Here is a 20110-nt window from a genome sequence, read left to right on the forward strand (position 1 = left end):
TTTTCTCTAGACCTCTGTAAAATAGACTGCTGTTCAAAATGATTATTCCCCTTTTTTCTTTTAGGCTCTCTTATATTTCATTCATGTAATGGATCACATTGCTGTGAAGGAGTATGTATTAGTGTATTTTCACACACTGACCAGCGAATACAATCACCTGGACTCTGACTTCCTGAAGAAACTCTACGATGTTGTTGATGTCAAGTTAGTTATTTTTGCAAATTATGAAAGGGAAATAGCTTCTTTTTTCCTAATATTGAGTGGTGGCAAACATTGCTTTGTATGCTATAAAAGGATATTTCATGTAACAAAGATTTTTATCATACATAGAGATTTCAATCATAGGAGACCCTCCCTAACTGAAACTTATTTAGCATTAAAGTAAATTCGTATGTAAACTTTTTACATTACCAGTGTTTGTGTATAAAATAACAAAAATGTTACCTTCTATTTATATGATTATGCTTATCAAAATACATTTATAAACATTATTTACTTTGATCCTTTCACCCATGAGTTGTTTAGAGAGAGATTATCTGTGTTTGAAAGATGGGAGATACTGAGATTCTCCAATGTGAAGCATGTGCACAAAGTCTCACAACAGTAAATGCAGAATTTGGACTTGAACCCAGGTTACTGACTTGGAACTAGAAAATTGTTTTCATTAAAGCGTATTTGCCTCAAAATGATAATGGAAATTTTAACCAGAAAATATATGACACCGCACTATAGCAAGGATGAAATGTAGTGTTTCACATTTTTTCTTACTAATTTTTTTTTTCTTAATAAAAATTGGCACTCAACCCTCCTGTTAGCCGTTTTTTTTATTTGTAGCATCACAGTGTCTTTGTGGATTGCATTGAGAAGCTTGTTTTACAGTTAGGAAACAAAGAAGGCAAATTGCTATAAATTTCCAGCTATCTTACTCCTCCCATTAAATCTCATCTTAATTAGGAATATTAAAGCTTTCATTACCCAGTAGACACCTTTTTAGCTTACTCTGAATGTGGGTTGTATGTGAAAGGAAACTCCACGCCACTGTAGTTCTGCTTCTACCACTAACCAGTTCTTTAACTTGGAACAGGCCTCAACTGTGAAATAGTTTGCACTACTTCTCTGAAGTCCTTTTCAGTTAACCTCGCATGACCCAATGTTGATTATTGGACAGTTGAAAAAAATTTCAGGCACACGTACAGAGGCCAGATGGAATAGTGGGTAGGAGTATGATTCTGGAGCTGTATTGCCTGGGTTCAATTCCTGGCTCTGCCACTTTACGGCTGGGTGACTTTGGGGGTGCTGAAAAAGCTGCAGTAATAGTACTGGGCTCATAGAATTGTTACGAGAATTTGAGTAGAAAGCCTTTGTAATTTCTGGAACACAGCAAATTCTGTTGTTTTAATATGATGATTGAAACTTTCAGTTTAAAATTTTGCTGTAATTTAAGTGGTTTAGTGCTGTTTAATTCATACCTCAGATTCCAGAGATTCTAACATCATATTAAAAAATGACACACAATAAATTTGTTTGTTAAATATGAAAAAACTTTGTCCTACATATAGCTGGCTCTAGCTCAGCTGACAGAAGCACTTATTACCTCCTATAAAACAGATACTTTAAAAAATGAAATGTTCTTGGAATTCTTTTTGACATTCACCTAAAATTCAATCTGTAAATTAGAGCTGCCTTTATTTTTCTTTGAATATATATACTCGGGCAAAGAGCTAATTGTCTATAATAGTAATTGGTTTTAGGCTTGAACTTATACTGATTTTCTTGTCATTTTATTTCTGGATCAGGTACAAGAGGAATTTGAAGGCTGTTTATTTTGTTCATCCCACATTTCGTTCAAAGGTATAGTATTTTTCTCTTTGGCTAAATCTAGAATTTATGGGTACTACATGCCCAGAGTATTAAGATACAGCTAGCTCAGCATCTTAATTGTTGCTGTCACCATTGTGACTGCTAATTTCCTGGTTGCTAAGTGATCTTGAGTTATAGTCCTCATGTTTTAGTGTATGTGACTCCAGTGTCTTTCTGGGCAACCCTTATAAGCTGTTAGCCCATCAGTCCCTGCCTGTTTTCGTGCTCTTTGCTCATCTGGGCCTTGCTTATGCTGTTGGTACAGAGTACACTTCCCTCCTCTGCTCATGCTACCTCCTGCTTGGCCTTCAGGTCTCAGCTCCACTTTTTATAGAAATCCTTCCCTGACTAATACTGCAGCTAGTCGCTGTTCTTGTATTGTAACCCCTTAAGATTCTGTAGTCTTGTATCATTGTTATGTTTTTATTTTAATTGCGTGTTTAGTTTTCTGCCTTATACATGAACCAGCAAGATCCATGAGGGCTAGAATATAGTAATGTTGCTCACAATTATAGTCCTAGTTCCTAAGCCTGTATCTTGACTTTGTCAAGATATGTAGTCCCTTGGTCTTTTTACTCTTTCTAAAAATGCCATCTTTCTTACCTTTATTTTCTTCTCTATCAAGCTTAAAACTGACATTTTATCACTTCATCCACTCTTGTCATTGCATAAATTAACCTATGAACTCTTACTCTTTCATCATACCTGCCCATCAAAACCTAAACTTAACCCATTGTACAGCTTTCTTCACTCATAGAAACCATCAGCAAAGAGCTCTTCACCGTCACACTCCAAACCTACTTATCTGTTCATATCATTGCCTCTTTTTTCTCTGTCACAAAAATGTGTTCCTTCTTAATGCACACAGTTCATTAATGTGCTTCTTAATGAAGGACAGTCCCTCTCCATGTGCTGTGGATCCCATGGTAATGACATTAGCTAAAGTTTTCTGAGAACTTACTAACTGCCAGTTCTTCCCATGAATTATCTTGCTTAAGCTTTGCAGTATACCTGTGACATAGTTAGCGTTAGTACTCCCACTGTACAGGTAAGGGAAATGATGTTTAGAGAGATTCAGGAACCAAGGTAACAGTTAGTAGCAAAGGCTGGATTTGAATCTAGGCATTTTAATCCCAGACTGTAAACTACAGAGTGTATTTCCCTTTCCTTAAGAACCTCTCTTCAACAGGTAGTGTCTTTCTCCTCTCCCACTTTGCTGCATCCAAATTATCTATCAACTTTTAAGCATGCTAACACATCTGTTTTTCTCTCCACCACTTTACAATCAAAACTGTTTAGTATAATCTTTGTTCTGTGCTCATCATCTTCATTTCTCATGTATCTGTTAAATTACTCCACTGTGGTTCTGATCCTGCTCTGCCAGCTGAAGCTTTTCACACCAAAATCATCCATACATTTCTGGGCCACTAAAAATAATAGACACTTTTCTATGTTACTGGCATTCCCTATAGCCTTAAACACAGTTGATCACTTCTTCCTTGACACACATTGTCTTGGCTTCTTTGAAACTTACCTTGCCTGGTTTCTCTCATCCTTCTAGCTGCTGCTTCTCAGTCTCCTTTGTCAACCTGTCTTTCTCTGCTCATCTCTTTAGAGACAGGGTCTCACTCTGTCACCTACACTGGAGTGCAGTGGTGTGATTATAGCTCTCTGTAACCTACAACTCCTGGCCTCAAGGGATCCACCTGCTTTGGCCTCCAGAGTAGCTAGGAGTGCAGACGCACACCATCACGCTTGGCTAATTTTTTGTGTGTGTATTTTTATAGAGGGGGTCCTTGCCATGTTGCCAAGGCTGGTCTCGAACTTTTGACCTCAAGTGATCCTCCCACCTTGACCTCCCAAAGTGCTGGAATTACTGGCATGAGCCACTGCACCTGGCTTCCTGCTTGCATCCTTTGAGTGTTAGTGTTCCTGTGTTTCTCTAACCTCATCTTTAATTCTGTACCTTTTTTATTCCCATTGCTTCAGTGACCCTCCAAAATACATGCAGTCTTCAAACATATATCTGGGGAGGCAATAAATCCTAATGTTTAGAACTGTGGTATCAAGATTCAGGTGACCTAAGTTCTAATCCCAGCTCTACTAATTACCAATTTATCATCTCAGGCAAGTAGTATAATTTCTCTGCACTTTAATTTTGTACCCTATAAAATGGGAATACTAATAGTACCTATCTTTTAGGGTTATTGTAAGAAGAAATGAGTTAATACATGTAAAATACTTAAAACATTACCTGACATATGATAAGTGCTCAGTAATATAAGCTATCTTCATTGTTGTCATCATTATCATCATTGTTCTTAGGCTTTAGACCTTGGTATTGAACTACTGATTAGATGTCTTTACTTAGGTGCCTTATAGGCCCCTGAAGTTCAGCATTTTTAAACAGAGCTCCTCATATACTCCTCTTCCACCTATTCCCCAACTGCTGTTTGTATTCCCTGTGTTAGTAAATGGGATGACTTCCTACCCAACTGCCTAAGCCAGAAACCAGAGAGGCATTCTGGAGCACTTTCTCTATCTCATCCCCTAGCACATTGCATCAGTTCTGTGTATTTACTATTGCTCAAATTTATGCCTGTGTCTTTATTCCCACTGCCTCTACATTAGTTCATCCCACTATCAGCTTTTATTGAAATGACACGGTGGCATCCTAATTAATTTTCATGTCCTCTCCAGTATTGCACTGCTCCAAGAGCCTTTCAGGCATGCCTTGTGAACAATTTTCTTATAATGTTATTATAAGAAGCCTGCAATATTTACTATAATGGTCCTTTTCAGAACAGTTTGCTATTTCCTGGTCTACGCAACAACAAACGAAACATAAACGAATTGGAAATGTGAGTTGGTTTAGAGAAAAATTACTTATTTGGGCATTAAAAAACAGATTTGGTGATGTCTTAAATATTAGATGAGTAAGGATAAGAGAAAGAACTATGTCATCCATGGCTCCCAGGCGTCATGAGATGTAGGGAATATGGACTGGGATATAAATTTGAGAGTCACCATCAAATAAACAGGGTTTTAGCTTTTTACATTTATTAATGAAAAAAGCCACAGAGAGACTTAGAGCAAAGAGGACAACTTAAGACATTGCTGAGATCAGGGAAGGAGAGCAAGAAGAAATAATCTAGAAATTAGTACAGTAGCCAAGATAGACTAATACTGTAGGAGTTAGTGGAGGGGAAACTGTAAAAGATGGTAGAAATAGTCACTTTTTAAATCATTGTGTGAAAATTATGTGTGATAAGTACTGAAAGGTCCTCATTATGTTCTTGAATTAAGAGATGAGTGAAAACTTCAGTGAGAGAATGATTTTCACTGTATTTTTGTAAATAATTTCTCATTATTTATGAAATGATTGAGTTTCTCATTCAAATACCATTTTAAAATTTATATGAAGTATTTTGAGTAATTTAAAAACTGCAGGCTGAGCACAGTGGCTCATGACTATAATCCCAGCACTTTGGGAGGCTGAGGTGGGAGGATGGCTTGAGTCCAGGAGTTTGAGACCAGCCTAGGCAACACGGTGAGACCACCATCTCTACGTTATTTAAAAAAAAAAAAGAAGAAGAAATGGGGAAAAATTTTGCACATACACTTCATGAAAGATGTACAGACAGCAACTAAGCACATGAAAAGGTTTTATTTTTTTTGAGACAGCATTTCACTTTTGTTGGCCAGACTGAAGTGCAATGGCACCATCTCAGCTCACTGCAACCTCTGCCTCCCAGATTCAAGCGATTCTCCTGCCTCAGCCTCCCGAGTAGCTGGGACTACAGGCATGTGCCACAATACCCAGCTCATTATTTGTATTTTTAGTAGAGATGAGGTTTCACCATGTTAGCCAGAATGGTCTTGATCTCCTGACCTCGAGATCCACCTGCCTTGGCCTTCCAAAGTGCTGGTATTATAGGCGTGAGCCACTGCAGCTGTCCATGAAAAGATTTTCAACATAATTAGTTATTAGGGAAATGCGGATTTAACTACAATGAGATATCATTACAAGCCTATTAGAATTTCTGAAATTTGAAAACCTGACCATACCAAATGTTGTTGAGAAGGTGGAAGAATTGAAAATCTCATATGGTAATCAAAATACAAAGTATTACAGCAAGTGTGAAAAACAATTTGGCAGTTTATTTAAGAAGTTAAGCCTGCATCTACTATGTGATACAGCCATTTCATTCCTAAGTATTTACCCAAGATAAATGAAAACATCCATATAAAAGCTTGTACACAAATGCTCATCGCAGCTTTATTTGTGGTAGCAAAACCTAGAAACCCCAAATGCCAATCACTGGGAGAATTGGTAACCAAACTGTGGTGGTATATCCATGTAATAAAATACTACTCAGCAATAAAAATGAATGAACTGTTGACATATACAGCAACATGATGATGAATCTCAAAATAGTTATGCTGAGTAAAGAACCTTAAGGCTCTTCTTTGTTCTGCCTCTACCATCTCATTGATTTTCTTAGGTTCTTTCTAGAATCTCTAAAATCTCCATAGTCTCTTTAGAGCTTTTATTACTTTAGCTACCTCTGTGATTAGTTGTGGAGCTCTTAATCCACATTTTCACTAATCTCTTGTAGAAGTTTATATCAGTAGGGTATATAATAGTATGTGTTTAAACAAACTGATTTTGTTGTATATTCAAGGATTGTTTAAATTAATTCACTTGGTTCTACAAGGCCAAGTTCTACCACTGCCCACTCCCTGCCTCTCTCCAAATAGACTTGGTAAAATGGGAGAGGAGAAGATACAGAGGGTAATGTTAATGTTTGATGCCTTAAATCAATTGTTGGTAGTGTCATCAACATAGAATAGTGACCCAAGCCGTAAAAATCATTATAAAATAGACCTTATCTTCATTCATTCATTCTTTAACAAATACTGGAGAACTCATGGCTCTGTTAGTACCTCATAATACTCTAGGGACTATAATTCTGTTTATCTGCTAGGCACTAGGGAGATTTGAGAAATCAGTACAGTATAAGTAACAGAAATACCAGGAGGTAAGAAATACCAGGAGGTAACTTAAATCTCTACCAAGAGATTTAAGTAAGGTTATAAGAATTTAGTTAAGGAGATAGTCTGTTTGGAGCTGTAAGGAAGAAATAATGGTGAAAATGACACTTCTTCTGAGTCTGGAAGTTTGAATAAAATTCTGATAGAACTTAGTTCAGTGTTGTCTCTGTTATTCTGTCTTTTCTAACTAAGCATGTAGAAAGCATGTCATTAAGGGTGTGGAATATGTTAAAGGTTTGGAACAGACACTGAAGAACATGATAGGATGCCAAAGAGAAATTAACAAAATGATTGAAATCCGTGATAAGCACCCAAAGTGGCCTGTATTTATAACATACCCAGTTTGTGCCTATTTGGAGTAGATTATGCCAGTGCACTGAAAGTTCATATGCATACGTTACCTTCTTCTTTAAGTAAAATGGGTATAGCAGCAACATCCTACTGCCCTGTAGGACTATTGTATGTTGATAAACATGGACTGATTGGTGACTGCCAATTTAGATAGATAAACAATAATTTTAATCTCTAGCAATTACCTACAGTTTGTCAGTATTGTTTGCTATCAAGAATTTTTTTATCCTTTTTTTGGGAACCAACAAATTTTGCAGACTAGCTTTTAGAGAGGGATCACATGTTATCAAGTGAAATGAGCAAAGGGTACCACATCTACAAGTGATTCACTTTGATGGACTTTGAGAAAGAGACTCATGCCAGCCGTCAACTGAAAATATATATAAGTTCCAAATATTGGCACAAACTTTCTTTTCAGTCTCATTTCAAAAATTCACAGTGTGAGATTTGGAAATATTAACCATTTTCAGAAGACTGGAACACCAATTATTCTACCAAATAATGCAGTGGTTTTGACATAATCCACAGTAAGAAGCATGTTGTGCATCACTAACACACTACACGCATGGGAACATATATACATGTAACGGAAACAAAAGCTTCCTGAAACAAAACTCATTATAGTCTCTGGTCAGTGTTATCCTCATTTCTTCTTGTTGATGTTATTAACATTCAACTAAACTGATGCTTGTACAACTCACATTGCACTTTGAAAAATACTAGTTAAGATTTTGAAATACAGTTTTTATCTACTATAAATTTTCCAAATTGTGATTATGTTTCTGGGTGTGGCAACTGGCTTAAATTATTTTTTGTCTTCTGTTAATCAGGTGTCAACATGGTTTTTTACCACCTTTTCTGTCTCAGGACTGAAGGACAAAATCCATCATGTGGACAGCCTCCACCAGCTGTTTTCTGCCATATCACCAGAACAGATCGACTTTCCTCCTTTTGTCCTTGAATATGATGCCAGGGTAAGAAGTACCGGAAGTTCTCCCTCAGCTGGTATGGTATATTAACTGTTCTGTAGAGCAGCACTTATGAGCACAACCTCCTGTCATTACCAGATAGTGATGTAAATTGGTGGGTCTTTGTAAACTTCATAATACTATCTAACGTACTTTCCCTATGATGACTTTAGGAAAAGGGTTTGTCCCAAGAGAGCCATTTTCCGCAGATAAACGTTTCAGTGGGAGATCTCTTTCTCCCACTGAGTTCGGAACCAATTTTTGTTTGTATCATAAGTTTTCTACCATATTTAAGATAGATACCTCTGCCTAATTTTCTTAAGATTGAATGGCTTTCCATCTGCACAGAGCCAGAAGAATTTATTGGCATCCACTTTTGGGATTAATTGTAAATCATGTAACCTATCTCAATAGTCTTTACCCTGCTAAAAGTTTCATTTTTCTCAAAGTTGTATAACATTTTTAAGAGCATCATCTGTTGATATTGTTATTATTTGTAGATGCATTTGTGGATCCTTTACATAAGCACTAGTCAAAGGACTAATCGTGAATTTCATCAAAGTTTATTCTATTGTGTCTATTTATGATAGCACTTTAGTAATTTTTTGGAAAAAAAAGCAACACACTTGGCCAAAAGTTCATCAAGCTTATTGTTTAACTGTTGCTGATTGCATATTTTTATGCATGAACCAGGGGATATATTTGAAAGTTATATTAAGCTTGAAATGAATTATTCCCTAGTTATTGTGCAATGTATATACAGTAAAATAAAAATTCTGCAACACAGTTTCTCTCTAACATTTCTCTAACTTTAGCTATAATTTCCTTTTCCCTTATGTGCAGAGTAAAGTGTATAATGTGATCTAATGGCTAATAAAATTTCATGTTTGGATGTTGTACAGAGAGGATTTGTAATTGGAGCAGCTGGATCATAGATAGAAAACTTGTTGAATATAGGGAAGAGAAAAGAGTACATTAGTTTGTATTAACTGCAGATTGCTGGAGTAGAGAATGATCTTAGTGTTTTCCTTCAAGCTCTACGTCACTCATCTTAATGCTTAAAAAAAATGGATAGCAGAAAATGGGAAAGGCACTAAAGAACATTTTAATACTCAAAATTTGGAATGACAGTTCACAGCCAGTGTCTGGATTTGTTATTTATTTTCTGGGATAGAAATGTACACGTTGGGTGTTTGATTAGAAAATCTAAAGGACTTGTATTTTAAGCCAAAGCATTTTCTATATACTTAAGAGTATATATATACTTATATGCATATATATATATATACAGGCATATATATATACTTATATATGCCTATAAACCAGGCATTCATTAAATATCAACTATAACTCCTCCACACTCAAGCTTGGTTTTGTTTTTTAGTTTTGTTTGGGTGTTTATTTTAGCTGTTATATTTTTGTATAAATAAAGGCATAATAATGTAATTAATCAAAATTAAGTAGACTAACTTATAAACTAACACTTGGCCCATTGGATCATCTCTCTGTATCTATGCTAGAGCTTTCTAAAATGGAGTTATTAGATCAAAGAGAGGCATAAAAATGGGGAAGACACAAAAGAGGGTTTCTTAGTCCATTTCTTTGTTGCTATAAGAGAATACCCAAGGCTAAGTAATTTATATAGAGTAGATTTATTTGGTTCAGGATTCTGCAGGCTGTATGAGAAGCAGGGCACCAGCTTCTGCTTCTGGTGAGGGACTCAGGCTGCTTCCACTCACGGTGGAATGGGAAGGGGAGCCAGTATGTGCAGAGATCACATGGTGGGAAGGGAAGCAAGAGAGAGGGAAGGGAGGTGCCAGGGTCTTTTTAACAACCAACTTTCACAGGAACTAATAGAGCAAGGAATTACTCATTACCACAAGGACAGCATCAAGCCATTTATGAGAGATCCATGACTCAACACCTTGCATTAGACCCCATCTCCAACACTGGGATCAAATATTAACATGAGGTTTAGAGGGTCAAATATCCAAAATGTAGCCTTTTGCCCCTAGCCACCCAAACCTCATGTTCTCCTCACATGCAAAATATAATCATTCCATCCCAGTAGTCCCAAAAGTCTTAACTTGTTCCAACATCAACTCAGAAATTCAAAGTCTCATCTGAGACTCAAGGCAGGTTCCTCACAACTGTAAGTCTGTAAAATCAAAATCAAAGTTACTTGCTTTCAAGATAAAATGGTTATATAGGCACTGGGTAAACATTCCCATTCCAAAAGGGAGGAATAAGAGGAATAGGCCAAAAGAAAGGAGTAACCAGCCCCTTGCAAGTCCAAAACCTATAAGAGCAGACATCAAATCTTCAATCTCCAAAATCTCCTTTGACTTCATGTTCTACATACTGGGCACACTGGTACAAGGGGTGGGCACCCACAGCCTTGGGCACTCCCAACCCCATGGCTTTGCTGGTTGCAGCCCACATGGCTGCTCTCACAGGTTGAAGTTGAATGCCAGAGGTTTTTCTAGGCTGATTGTGGGGTCTGGATGGGAGCAACCTAACCCCATAGCTCCACTAGGCAGTGCCCTAGTGAGGACTGCCTGGAGGTGCTCCTGCACTGCTGCAGACTTCTGCCTGGGAACCCAGGCTTTCTAATATATTCTCTGAAATCTAGTTCCAAGCTGCCAAGCCTCTACCACTCTTGCATTCCGCATGCCTGCAGACTTAACACCTCATGGAAACCACCAAAGCTTATAGCTTGTACCCTTCAGAGCTGTGGCCCAAGCAGTACCTGGGACCCTTTGAGCCATCGCTGAAACCAGAGGGACTGAGATGCAGAGAGCAGCATCCTGAAGTGTTAAAGCCTTGTCCCGCCAAACCATTCTGTTCTTTTAGTACTCTGGGCCTGTGATGCAAGGAGCTACCTCAAAGATTTATCCTTGCTAATCTCTCTAGCAACTGGTCGCTCCACAGCACCCTTAGATTCCTCTCTTGAAAATGTTCTTTCCTTCTCTACCACATGCCTAGGCTGAGAGTTTCTAAAATAATTATGTTCTGCATCCTTTTTAATTATGAATTCCAACTTTATGTCATTTCTTTAATCTCATATCTGATCGTAAGCTATTATTAAAAGAAGCCACACTACTTCTTGAATGCTTTGCTGCTTAGAAATTTCTTCCACCAGATACCGTAGGGTACCAGTATTGTTTGGCCTTCCATAAAACCCTGGGGGATGGACACAATGCAACCAAGTTCCTTGCCAGGGTGTAATGAGGGTGACCTTTGCTCTAATTCCTAAGTTTCCCATATCCATCTGAGACCTTACCTGCATGGCCTTTGCTATCAGCATTTTTTTTTTTTTTTTTTTTGGTCCCAACCACTTAACCAATTTCTAAGAAGTTTCAAACTTTCCCTAAGTCTTTCTGCTATCTTTTAAGCCTTGCAAACTCTTGCAACCTCTGCCCATTGCCCAGTTCCAAAGCTGCTTCCATATTTTCAGGTCTCCTTAAAGCAACACCCCACTCCTCAGTACCAATCTGTCTTCATCCATTTTTGTGTTATCATTAAGGAACAGCTGAGGCTAGGTAATTTATAAAGAAAAGAGGTTTATTCAGCTCATAATTCTGCAGGCTGTACCAGCATCTGCTTTAGATGAGGGATTCAGGCTGCTTCTACTCATGGTAGAAGGGGAAGGGGAGCCGGTGGGTATAGAGATCATTTGGCAAAAGAGAAAGCAAGAGAGGCAAGGAAGTGGGGTACCAGTCTCTTTAATAACAAGCTTTCACAGAAATTAATAGAGTGAGAACTTATTACCATGAGGACAGCACCAAGATATTTATGAGGGATCTGCCCCCGTGACCCAAACACCTCCCACTAGGCCCTACCTCCAGCAAGGGGATCAAATTTTAACATGAGGTTTGAGAGGTCAGTTATTCAAACTATAGCAGAAGGTATCAGGAGATGATGTGGAAGGGGCGGGCAGAGAGCACATCACTGGATACAGTAACTTGACATATTAGTGCTGCCGGTCTTTGGCTTTGTAGTCAGCGGAGAGTGTTCTGCAAGGGAGAATTGCGATTACATTCCTGTTTAGACAATGACTATAGAAACAGCATAGAGAATGACTAGAGAGGAAGGGGTAAGTCCCTGGGGGAAAAGATGAGGTCTGTTAATAAAGGCTGGAGGAGAGATGAGACAGTATTGTTAGGGCAGTGTTAGTGACAATGGCAGGGATTTGAAGATTTTAGAGATATTTAGAAATAGACATTTTAGGAAATAAAATTTGTATCATTTGGTGACTGAATAGCCACTGAGATGAAGCAGAAAGTAAGTTTCTGCTTTGGGAGACTTGGTGGATGGTGCTACGACCACCACAGAGAAGCAGTTTGGGGGAAGAAGGTTGAAATATTAGGGGGAAGGGACAGGTACTGTGTTCAGTTTGTGACACATTAGGTGTGAGGTGCCCATCAGACATTGAAATGGAGATACCAGTAGGTAGCTTCATAGTACCTTGTAAGGAAACGTTTTCCGTTGTTAGGAAGAATTAAAAATATGATCAAAGAAATGAGTATAGAGTTGGTTAATTTCATTATCATGTTCAAATTGTGCCTTGCATATAGAAGGTTCTTTATTTGGTTAAGGAGTGATGTGGCATTGGTTAGTATCTGCTTAAAAAAGTATAGAAACCTAAGTTTCAGTGGATTTCTATTTTTCTGGGATTTATGTGACTTGAAATAGCAACATAAATTTTATAGGATCAAAGGAAGCTTTGAAGGTAATCAGAAGCTATTTTTTAGTCTAGATAACGATGATACTGAGACCATTTCAGAAAGAGAGCCAGTTGGCATTCTTTTTCTTTTTTTTTTTTTTTAATCGTGCTTTAGATTCTGGGGTAAATGTGCAGATCATGCAGGATTGTTGCATAGGTACACACATGGCAATGTGGTTTGCTGCCTCCATCACCTACATCTGTCATTTATCTCCATGTTATCCCTCCCCAACTCTCCACCCCCCTACTGTCCCTCCCTTGCCCCCCACAACAGACCCCAGTGTGTGATGCTCCCCTCCCTGTGTACATGTGTTCTTATTGTTCGACACCCGCCTATGAGTGAGAACATGCAGTGTTTGATTTTTTGTTCTTGTGTCAGTTTGCTGAGAATTATGGTTTCCAGATTCATCGATGTCCCTACAAAGGACACAAACTCATCGTTTTTGATTGCTGCATAGTATTCCATGGTGTGTATGTGCCACATTTTCCTTGTCCAGTCTATCATGGATGGGCATTTGGGTTGGTTCCAGGTCTTTGCTATTGTAAACAGTGCCACTATGAACATACGTGTGCATGTGTCTTTATAATAGGATGATTTATAATCCTTTGGGTATATACCCAGTAGTGGGATTGCTGGGTCAAATGGAATTTCCATTTCTAGGTCCTTGAGGAAGTGCCACACTGTCTTCCACAATGGTTGAACTAATTTACACTCCCACCAACAGTGTAAAAGTGTTCCTGTTTCTCCACATTCTCTCCAGCATCTGTTGTTTCCAGGTGTTTTAATGATCGCCATTCTAACTTCTATGAGGTGGTATCTCAATGTGGTTTTGATTTGCATTTCTTTAATAATCAGTGATGATGAGCATTTTTTCATATATTTGTTGGCCTCATATATGTCTTCTTTTGAAAAGTGTCTGTTCATATCCATCACCCACTTTTGGATATGTTTGTTTGTTTTTTTCTTTTAAATCTGTTCTAATTCTTTGTAAATTCTGGATATTAGCCCTTTGTCAGATGGGTAGATTGTAAAATTTTTTTCCCATTCTGTTGGCTTGCTAGTTCACTCTTATGATTGTTTCTTTTGCTGTGCAGAAGCTCTGGAGTTTAATTAGGTCCCATTTGTCTATTTTGGCTTTTGTTGCCATTGCTTTTGGTGTTTTAGTCATGAAGTCCTTGCCTATGCCTGTGTCCTGAATGGTGTTGCCTACATTTTCTTCTGTGGCTTTTATGGTGTTAGGTCTTATGTTTAAGTCTCTAATCCATCTGGAGTTAATTTTAGTGTAAGATGTCAGGAAGGGGTCCAGTTTCTGCTTTCTGCACAGTGCTAGCCAGTTTTCCCAACACCATTTATTACACAGGGAATCCTTTCCCCATTGCTTATTTTTGTTAGGTTTATCAAAGATCAGATGATTGTAGGTGTGTGGCATTGCCTCCAGGGCCTCTGTTCTGTTCCATTGGTCTATATCTCTGTTTTGGTACCAGTACCATGCTGTTTTGATTATTGTAGCCTTGTAGTATAGTTTGAAATCAGGTAGCATGATGCCTCCGGCTTTTTTCTTTTTGCTTAGGATTGTCTTGGCTATGCAAGCTCTCTTTTGGTTCCATATCAGTTTAAATGTTTTTTTTCCAGTTCTGTGAAGAAGATCATTGGTAGCTTGATGGGGATAGCGTTGAATCTATAAATTAGTTTGGGCAGTATGGCCACTTTCACGATATTGATTCTTCCTAGGCATGAGCATGGAATATTTCTCCATCTGTTTGTGTCCTCTCTTATTTCATTGAGCAGTGGTTTGTAGTTCTTCTTGAAGAGGTCCTTCACATCCTTTGTTAGTTGTATTTCTAGGTATTTTATTCTCTTTGTAGCAGTTGTGAATGGGAGTTTGCTTATGATTTGGCTGTCTGTTAGTCTGTTATTGGTGTATAGAAATGCTTGTGATTTCTGCACATTGATTTTGTATCCTGAGACTTTGCTGAGGTTGCTTATCAGTTTCCGGAGATTTTGGGCTGAAATGATGGGGTCTTCTAAATATACAATCATGTCATCTGCAAATAGAGACAATTTGACTTTCTCTTTTCCTAATTGAATACCCCTTATTTTTTTTTTCTTCTTGCCTAATTGCTCGGGCTAGAACTTCCAATACTATATCGAATAGGAGTGGTAAGAGAGGGCATCCTTGTCTAGTGCCAGATTTCAAAGGGAATGCTTCTAGCTTTTGCCCATTCAGTATGATATTGGCTGTAGGCTGTTGTAAATAGCTTTTATTGTTTTGAGTTACATTCCTTTGATACCTAGTTTATTGAGAGTTTTTAGCATAAAGGGCTGTTGAATTTTGTCAAAGGCCTTCTGTATATCTATTGAGATGATCATGTGGTTTTTGTCTTTGGTTCTGTTTATGTGGCGAATTACGTTTATAGGCTTGCATATGTTGAACGAGCCTTGTATCCCTGGGATGAAGCCTACTTGATTGTGGTGGATAAGCTTTTTGATGTGCTGTTGCAGTCTGTTTGCCAGTATTTTACTGAAGATTTTTGAATCTATGTTCATCATGGATATTGGCCTGAAGTTTTTTTTTGTTGAGTCTCTCTTGGGTTTTACTATCAGGATGATATTGGTCTCATAAAATGATTTGGGAAGGATTCCATCTTTTTGTGTTGTTTGGAATAGTTTCAGAAGGAATGGTACCAGCTCCTCTTTATATGTCTGGTAGAATTTGGCTGTGAACCCATCTGGGCTTTTTTGGTTAGTAGGCTGTTAATTGCAGCCTCAACTTCAGCCCTTGTTATTGGTCTATTCAAGCTTTCAAATTCTTTCTGGTTTAGGCTTGGGAGGATGCAAGTGTCCCAGAATTTACCCATTTCTTCCAGATTTACTGGTTTATGTGCATAGAGTTGTTTGTAGTAATCTCTGATGATAGTTTGTATTTCTGTGGATTCAGTGGTGGTATCTCCTTTATCGTTTTTTATTGCATCTATTTGGTTCTTCTCCCTTTTTTTTTTTTTTTTTAATCTCGCAAGCGGTCTGTCTTATATTGTTGATGTTTTCAGAAATCCAGCTCCTGGATTTATTGGTTTTTTTTTAAGGGTTTTTTGTGTCTCTATCTCCTTCAGTTCTGCTCTGATCTTAGTTATTTTTTATCTTCTGCTAGGTTTTGAGTTTATTTGATCTTGCTCCTCTAGCTCATTCAATTTTGATGATAGGGTGTCAATTTTAGATCTTTCGTCACTTCTCATATGGGCATTTATTGCTATAAATTTCCCTGTAGACACTGCTTTAAATGTGTCCCAGAGATTGTGGTATGTTGTGTCTTCATTCTCATTGGTTTCAAAGAACATCTTTATTTCTGCTTTCATTTCATTGTTTATCCAGTCGACATTCAGGAGCCAGTTGTTCAGTTTCCATGAAGCTGTGCAGTTCTGAGTTAGTTTCTGATTTCTGAGTTCTAATTTGTTTTCCCTGTGGTCTGAGAGACTGTTTGTTATGATTTCCTTTCTTTTGCATTTGCTGAGGAGTGATTTACTTCCAATTATGTGGTCAATTTTAGAGTAGGTGCAATGTAGTGCTGAGAAGAATGTATATTCTGTGGATTTGGGGTGGAGAGTTCTGTAAATGTCTATTAGGTTTGCTTGGTTCAGATCTGAGTTCAAGTCCTGGATATCCTTGCTAATTTTCTGTCTCATTGATCTGTCTAATACTGACAGTAGAGTGTTAAAGTCTCCCACTATTATTGTGTGGGAGCCTAAATCTCTTTGTAGGTCATTAAAAACTTGCTTTATGTATCTGGGTGCTCCTGTATTGGGTGCATATATATTTAGAATCGTTAGCTCTTCTTGATGCATTGATGCTTTTACCATTATGTAATGCCCTTCTTTGTCTGTTTTGATCTTTGTTGGTTTAAAGTCCATTTTATCAGAGACTAGGATTGCAACCCCTGCTTTTTTTTTTTTCTCTCCATTTGCTCTGTAAATCTTCCTCCATCCCTTTATTTTGAGCCTATGTGTGTCCTTGCATGTGAGATGGGTTTCTGAAATACAGCACTGATGGGTCTTGACTTTTTATCCAATTTGCCAGTCTGTGTCTTTTGATTGGGACATTCAGCCCATTTACGTTTTAGGTTAATATTATTATGTGTGAATTTGATCATGCCATTTTGATGCTAGCTAGATGTTTTGCCTGTTAGTTGATGCATGTTTTTCATTGTGTTGATGGTCTTTACCATTTGGTACATTATTGGAGTGGCTGATACTGGTTGTTCCTTTCCTTGTTTAGTGCTTCTTCCAGGAGCTCTTATAAGCCAGGCCCGATGTTGACAAAATCTCTCAGCAATTGCTTGTCCATAAAGGGTTTTCTTTCTCCTTCACTTATGAAGCTTAGTTTGGCTTGATATGAAATTCTAGGTTGAAAGTTCTTTTCTTTAAGGATGTTGAATATTGGCTCCCACTCTATTCTGGCTTGTAGGGTTTCTGCAGAGAGATCTGCTGTGTGTCTTCCCTAACTCGACCTTTCTCTCTGGCTGCCCTTAGCATTTTTTCCTTCATTTCAACCCTGGTGAATCTGACGATTGTGTGCCTTGGGGTTGTTCTTCTTGAGGAATATCTTTGTGGTGTTCTCTGTATTTCCTGGACATGAATGTTGGCCTGCCTTGCTAGGTTGGGGAAGTTCTCCTCGATAATATCCTGAAGAATGTTTTACAGCCTGGATTCATTTTCTCCATCACATTCAGGTACACCTATCAAACGTAGATTAGGTCATTTCACCTAATCCCATAATTCTTGGAGGCTTTGTTCATTTCTTTTCACTCTTTTTTCTCTATTCTTGCCTTCTTATTTTATTTCATTGAGTTGATCTTCAATCTCTGATATCCTTTTTTTTGCTTGGTCGATTCTGCTATTGAAACTTGTGTATGCTTCTTGAAGTTCTCGTGCTGTTTTTCAGCTCCATCAAGTCGTTTATATTCTTCTTTAAGCTGTTTACTCTAGTTAGCATCTCATCTAATCTTTTTTCTGTGTTCTTAGTTTCTTTGCATTGGGTTAGCACGTGTTCTTTTAGCTCAGAAAAATTTGTTATTACCCACCTTCTGAAGCCTGTTTCTGTCAATTCATCAGATTCATTCTCTAACCGTCTTTGATCCCGAGCTGGTGAGGAGTTGTGATCCTTTGGAGGAGGAGAGGCGTTCTGGTTTTTGGTGTTTTCATCCTTTTTGTGCTTCTTTCATCCTTTTGTGTTTCTTCCCATCTTAGTGGCTTTATCTACCTTTGGTCTTTATAGTTGGTCACTTTCAGATGGGATCTCTGAGTGGACATCCTTTCTGTTGATGATGAAGTTATTTCTTTCTGTTTCTTAGTTTTCCTTCTAACAGTCAGGCCCCTCTGCTGCAGGACTTCTGGAGGCCCACTCCAGACCCTACTTGACTGGGGATCACCCACAGGGGCTGCAGAACAGTAAGGGTTGCTGCCAGTTTCTTCTTCTGTCATCTTCATTCCAGAAGGGTACCTGCCAGATGTCAGCCTGAGCTCTCCTTTATGAGGTGTCTCTTTGGGTATACAGGGGTCAGGGAGCTGCTTAAGGAGACAGTCTGTCCCTTATAGGAGCTCAAGTGCTGTTCTGGGAACTCCATTGTTCCATGTAGAGCTGCTGGGCAGGTAATTTTAGTCTGCTGCAGCAGTACTCATAACTACCTCTTTTCCTAGGTGCTCTGTCTTAGGAAGGTGGGGCTTTATTTATAAGTTGATGTGCTGATGTGCTGCTGCCTTTTTTCATAGATGCCCTGCCCTGCACAGAGTAGTCTAGTCACAGTCTGCCAGCGGAGGTGTTGCTGAGCTGCTGCAGGCTCTGCCCAGCTGCTGGGTGAACTGCCTCGGTAGTGGTAGTTTCCCTTCCCCTCACTGAGCTGGACCATCCTGGGTCCAGCTGCACTTGCTGCGAAACTCTCAGTCCAGAGCGTTTCCGATTGCTTGTTTTGTGGGGGTGGTACCTGCCGAGCCAGATCACCTAGTGCCCTGTCTTTGCCCCCTCCCTTTCAGTTCAGTGGCCAGCTCTGTCTTCCAGGCATTCCAGGCACCAGTTGAAACGGCCGCCCAAATTTGTGTGAGTTTCTGTGCACCAATCCGGCACCAGCTGAAAACTCTGTGCTGAAAACTCGTGGCGTTTTTCGGCCCAGAAATCTCCTGGTCTGTGGGCAGTGAAAATTTGTGTGGAAATGCGGTGGGCACTCACCCTCTACATTATTCTTGCTGCGAACTGCACTCCAGAGCTGTTTCTATTCGGTCATCTTGGATCCTCCCTAATTGGCAGTCTTAACAGAGCAGAGAATATACAATTTTGCCTGGCAACAGTTCTTTAAATTTCTGTCATTGTTTCCAGAAATAGAAAAAATATTTGATTGCTCAGCAGCCTCTTGCCCAGTGTGAGATTAATAGTAGAAATTCTATTTCATGGCATTAAGTATTGAACTTGCATTTCTTAGTTTATCACAATTTAATGTAGATGCGAGAAATTTAGGGGGAAAATGGTAATAGAATAGAATAGAGACTTCTTAAAGGCAGCTGGTGAACTTTTCAGATGAACCTCAGAATAGATTCATCTCTTCAGGGAATGTTTCTGTAAGTATAGCTTCCATGCATATTCAAGATACAGGATTTGGTTAGTGAAATATTTTTATAGGTATTTTTTTAAATATTTTATTTTTATTATTTTTAAGTTCCGGGATACGTGTGCAGGATGTGCAGGTTTGTTAGGGTAAACATGTGCCATTGTGGTTTGTTGGACCTATCAACCCATCACCGAAGTATTAAGCCCAGCAGGCATTAGCTTATTTCCCTAATGCTCTCCCAACAACGCTCCCAAAACAGGCCCCAGTAAGTGTTCCCCTTCCTGTGTCCTTGTGTTCTTATTGTTCAGCTCCTACTTATAAGTGAGAACATATGGTGTTTGGTTTTCTGTTCCTCATTAGTTTGCTGAGAATAATCTTCCAGCTTCATCCGTGTCCCTGCAAATAATATCTGATTCCTTTTTATGGCTGCATAGTATTCCATGGCATATATGTACCACATTTTCTTTATCCAGCCTATCATTGATGGACATTTAGGTTGATTCATGTCTTTGCTATTGGGAATCCTGCGGCAGTGAACATACAGATGCATGTATTTT

At 38.6% G+C, this 20110-nt stretch overlaps 1 protein-coding gene across 3 annotated transcripts in view; it reads left to right on the plus strand.

The window, feature by feature from the left end:
- GDAP2 (ganglioside induced differentiation associated protein 2) overlaps positions 1-20110 on the plus strand; it is a 70745-nt gene that overhangs the window by 47047 nt on the left and 3588 nt on the right. For all 3 annotated transcript variants that reach the window (XM_017524164.2, XM_017524165.2, XM_017524166.2), the window contains exons 11-13: positions 65-204; positions 1797-1851; positions 8097-8240. In XM_017524164.2, coding sequence (XP_017379653.1) covers positions 65-204; positions 1797-1851; positions 8097-8240 — 339 coding nt within the window. The remainder of the gene's footprint in view (positions 1-64; positions 205-1796; positions 1852-8096; positions 8241-20110) is intronic.

Source organism: Cebus imitator, unplaced genomic scaffold, assembly GCF_001604975.1.
Source record: "Cebus imitator isolate Cc_AM_T3 unplaced genomic scaffold, Cebus_imitator-1.0 Scaffold32, whole genome shotgun sequence".
Lineage (NCBI taxonomy): Eukaryota > Metazoa > Chordata > Mammalia > Primates > Cebidae > Cebus > Cebus imitator.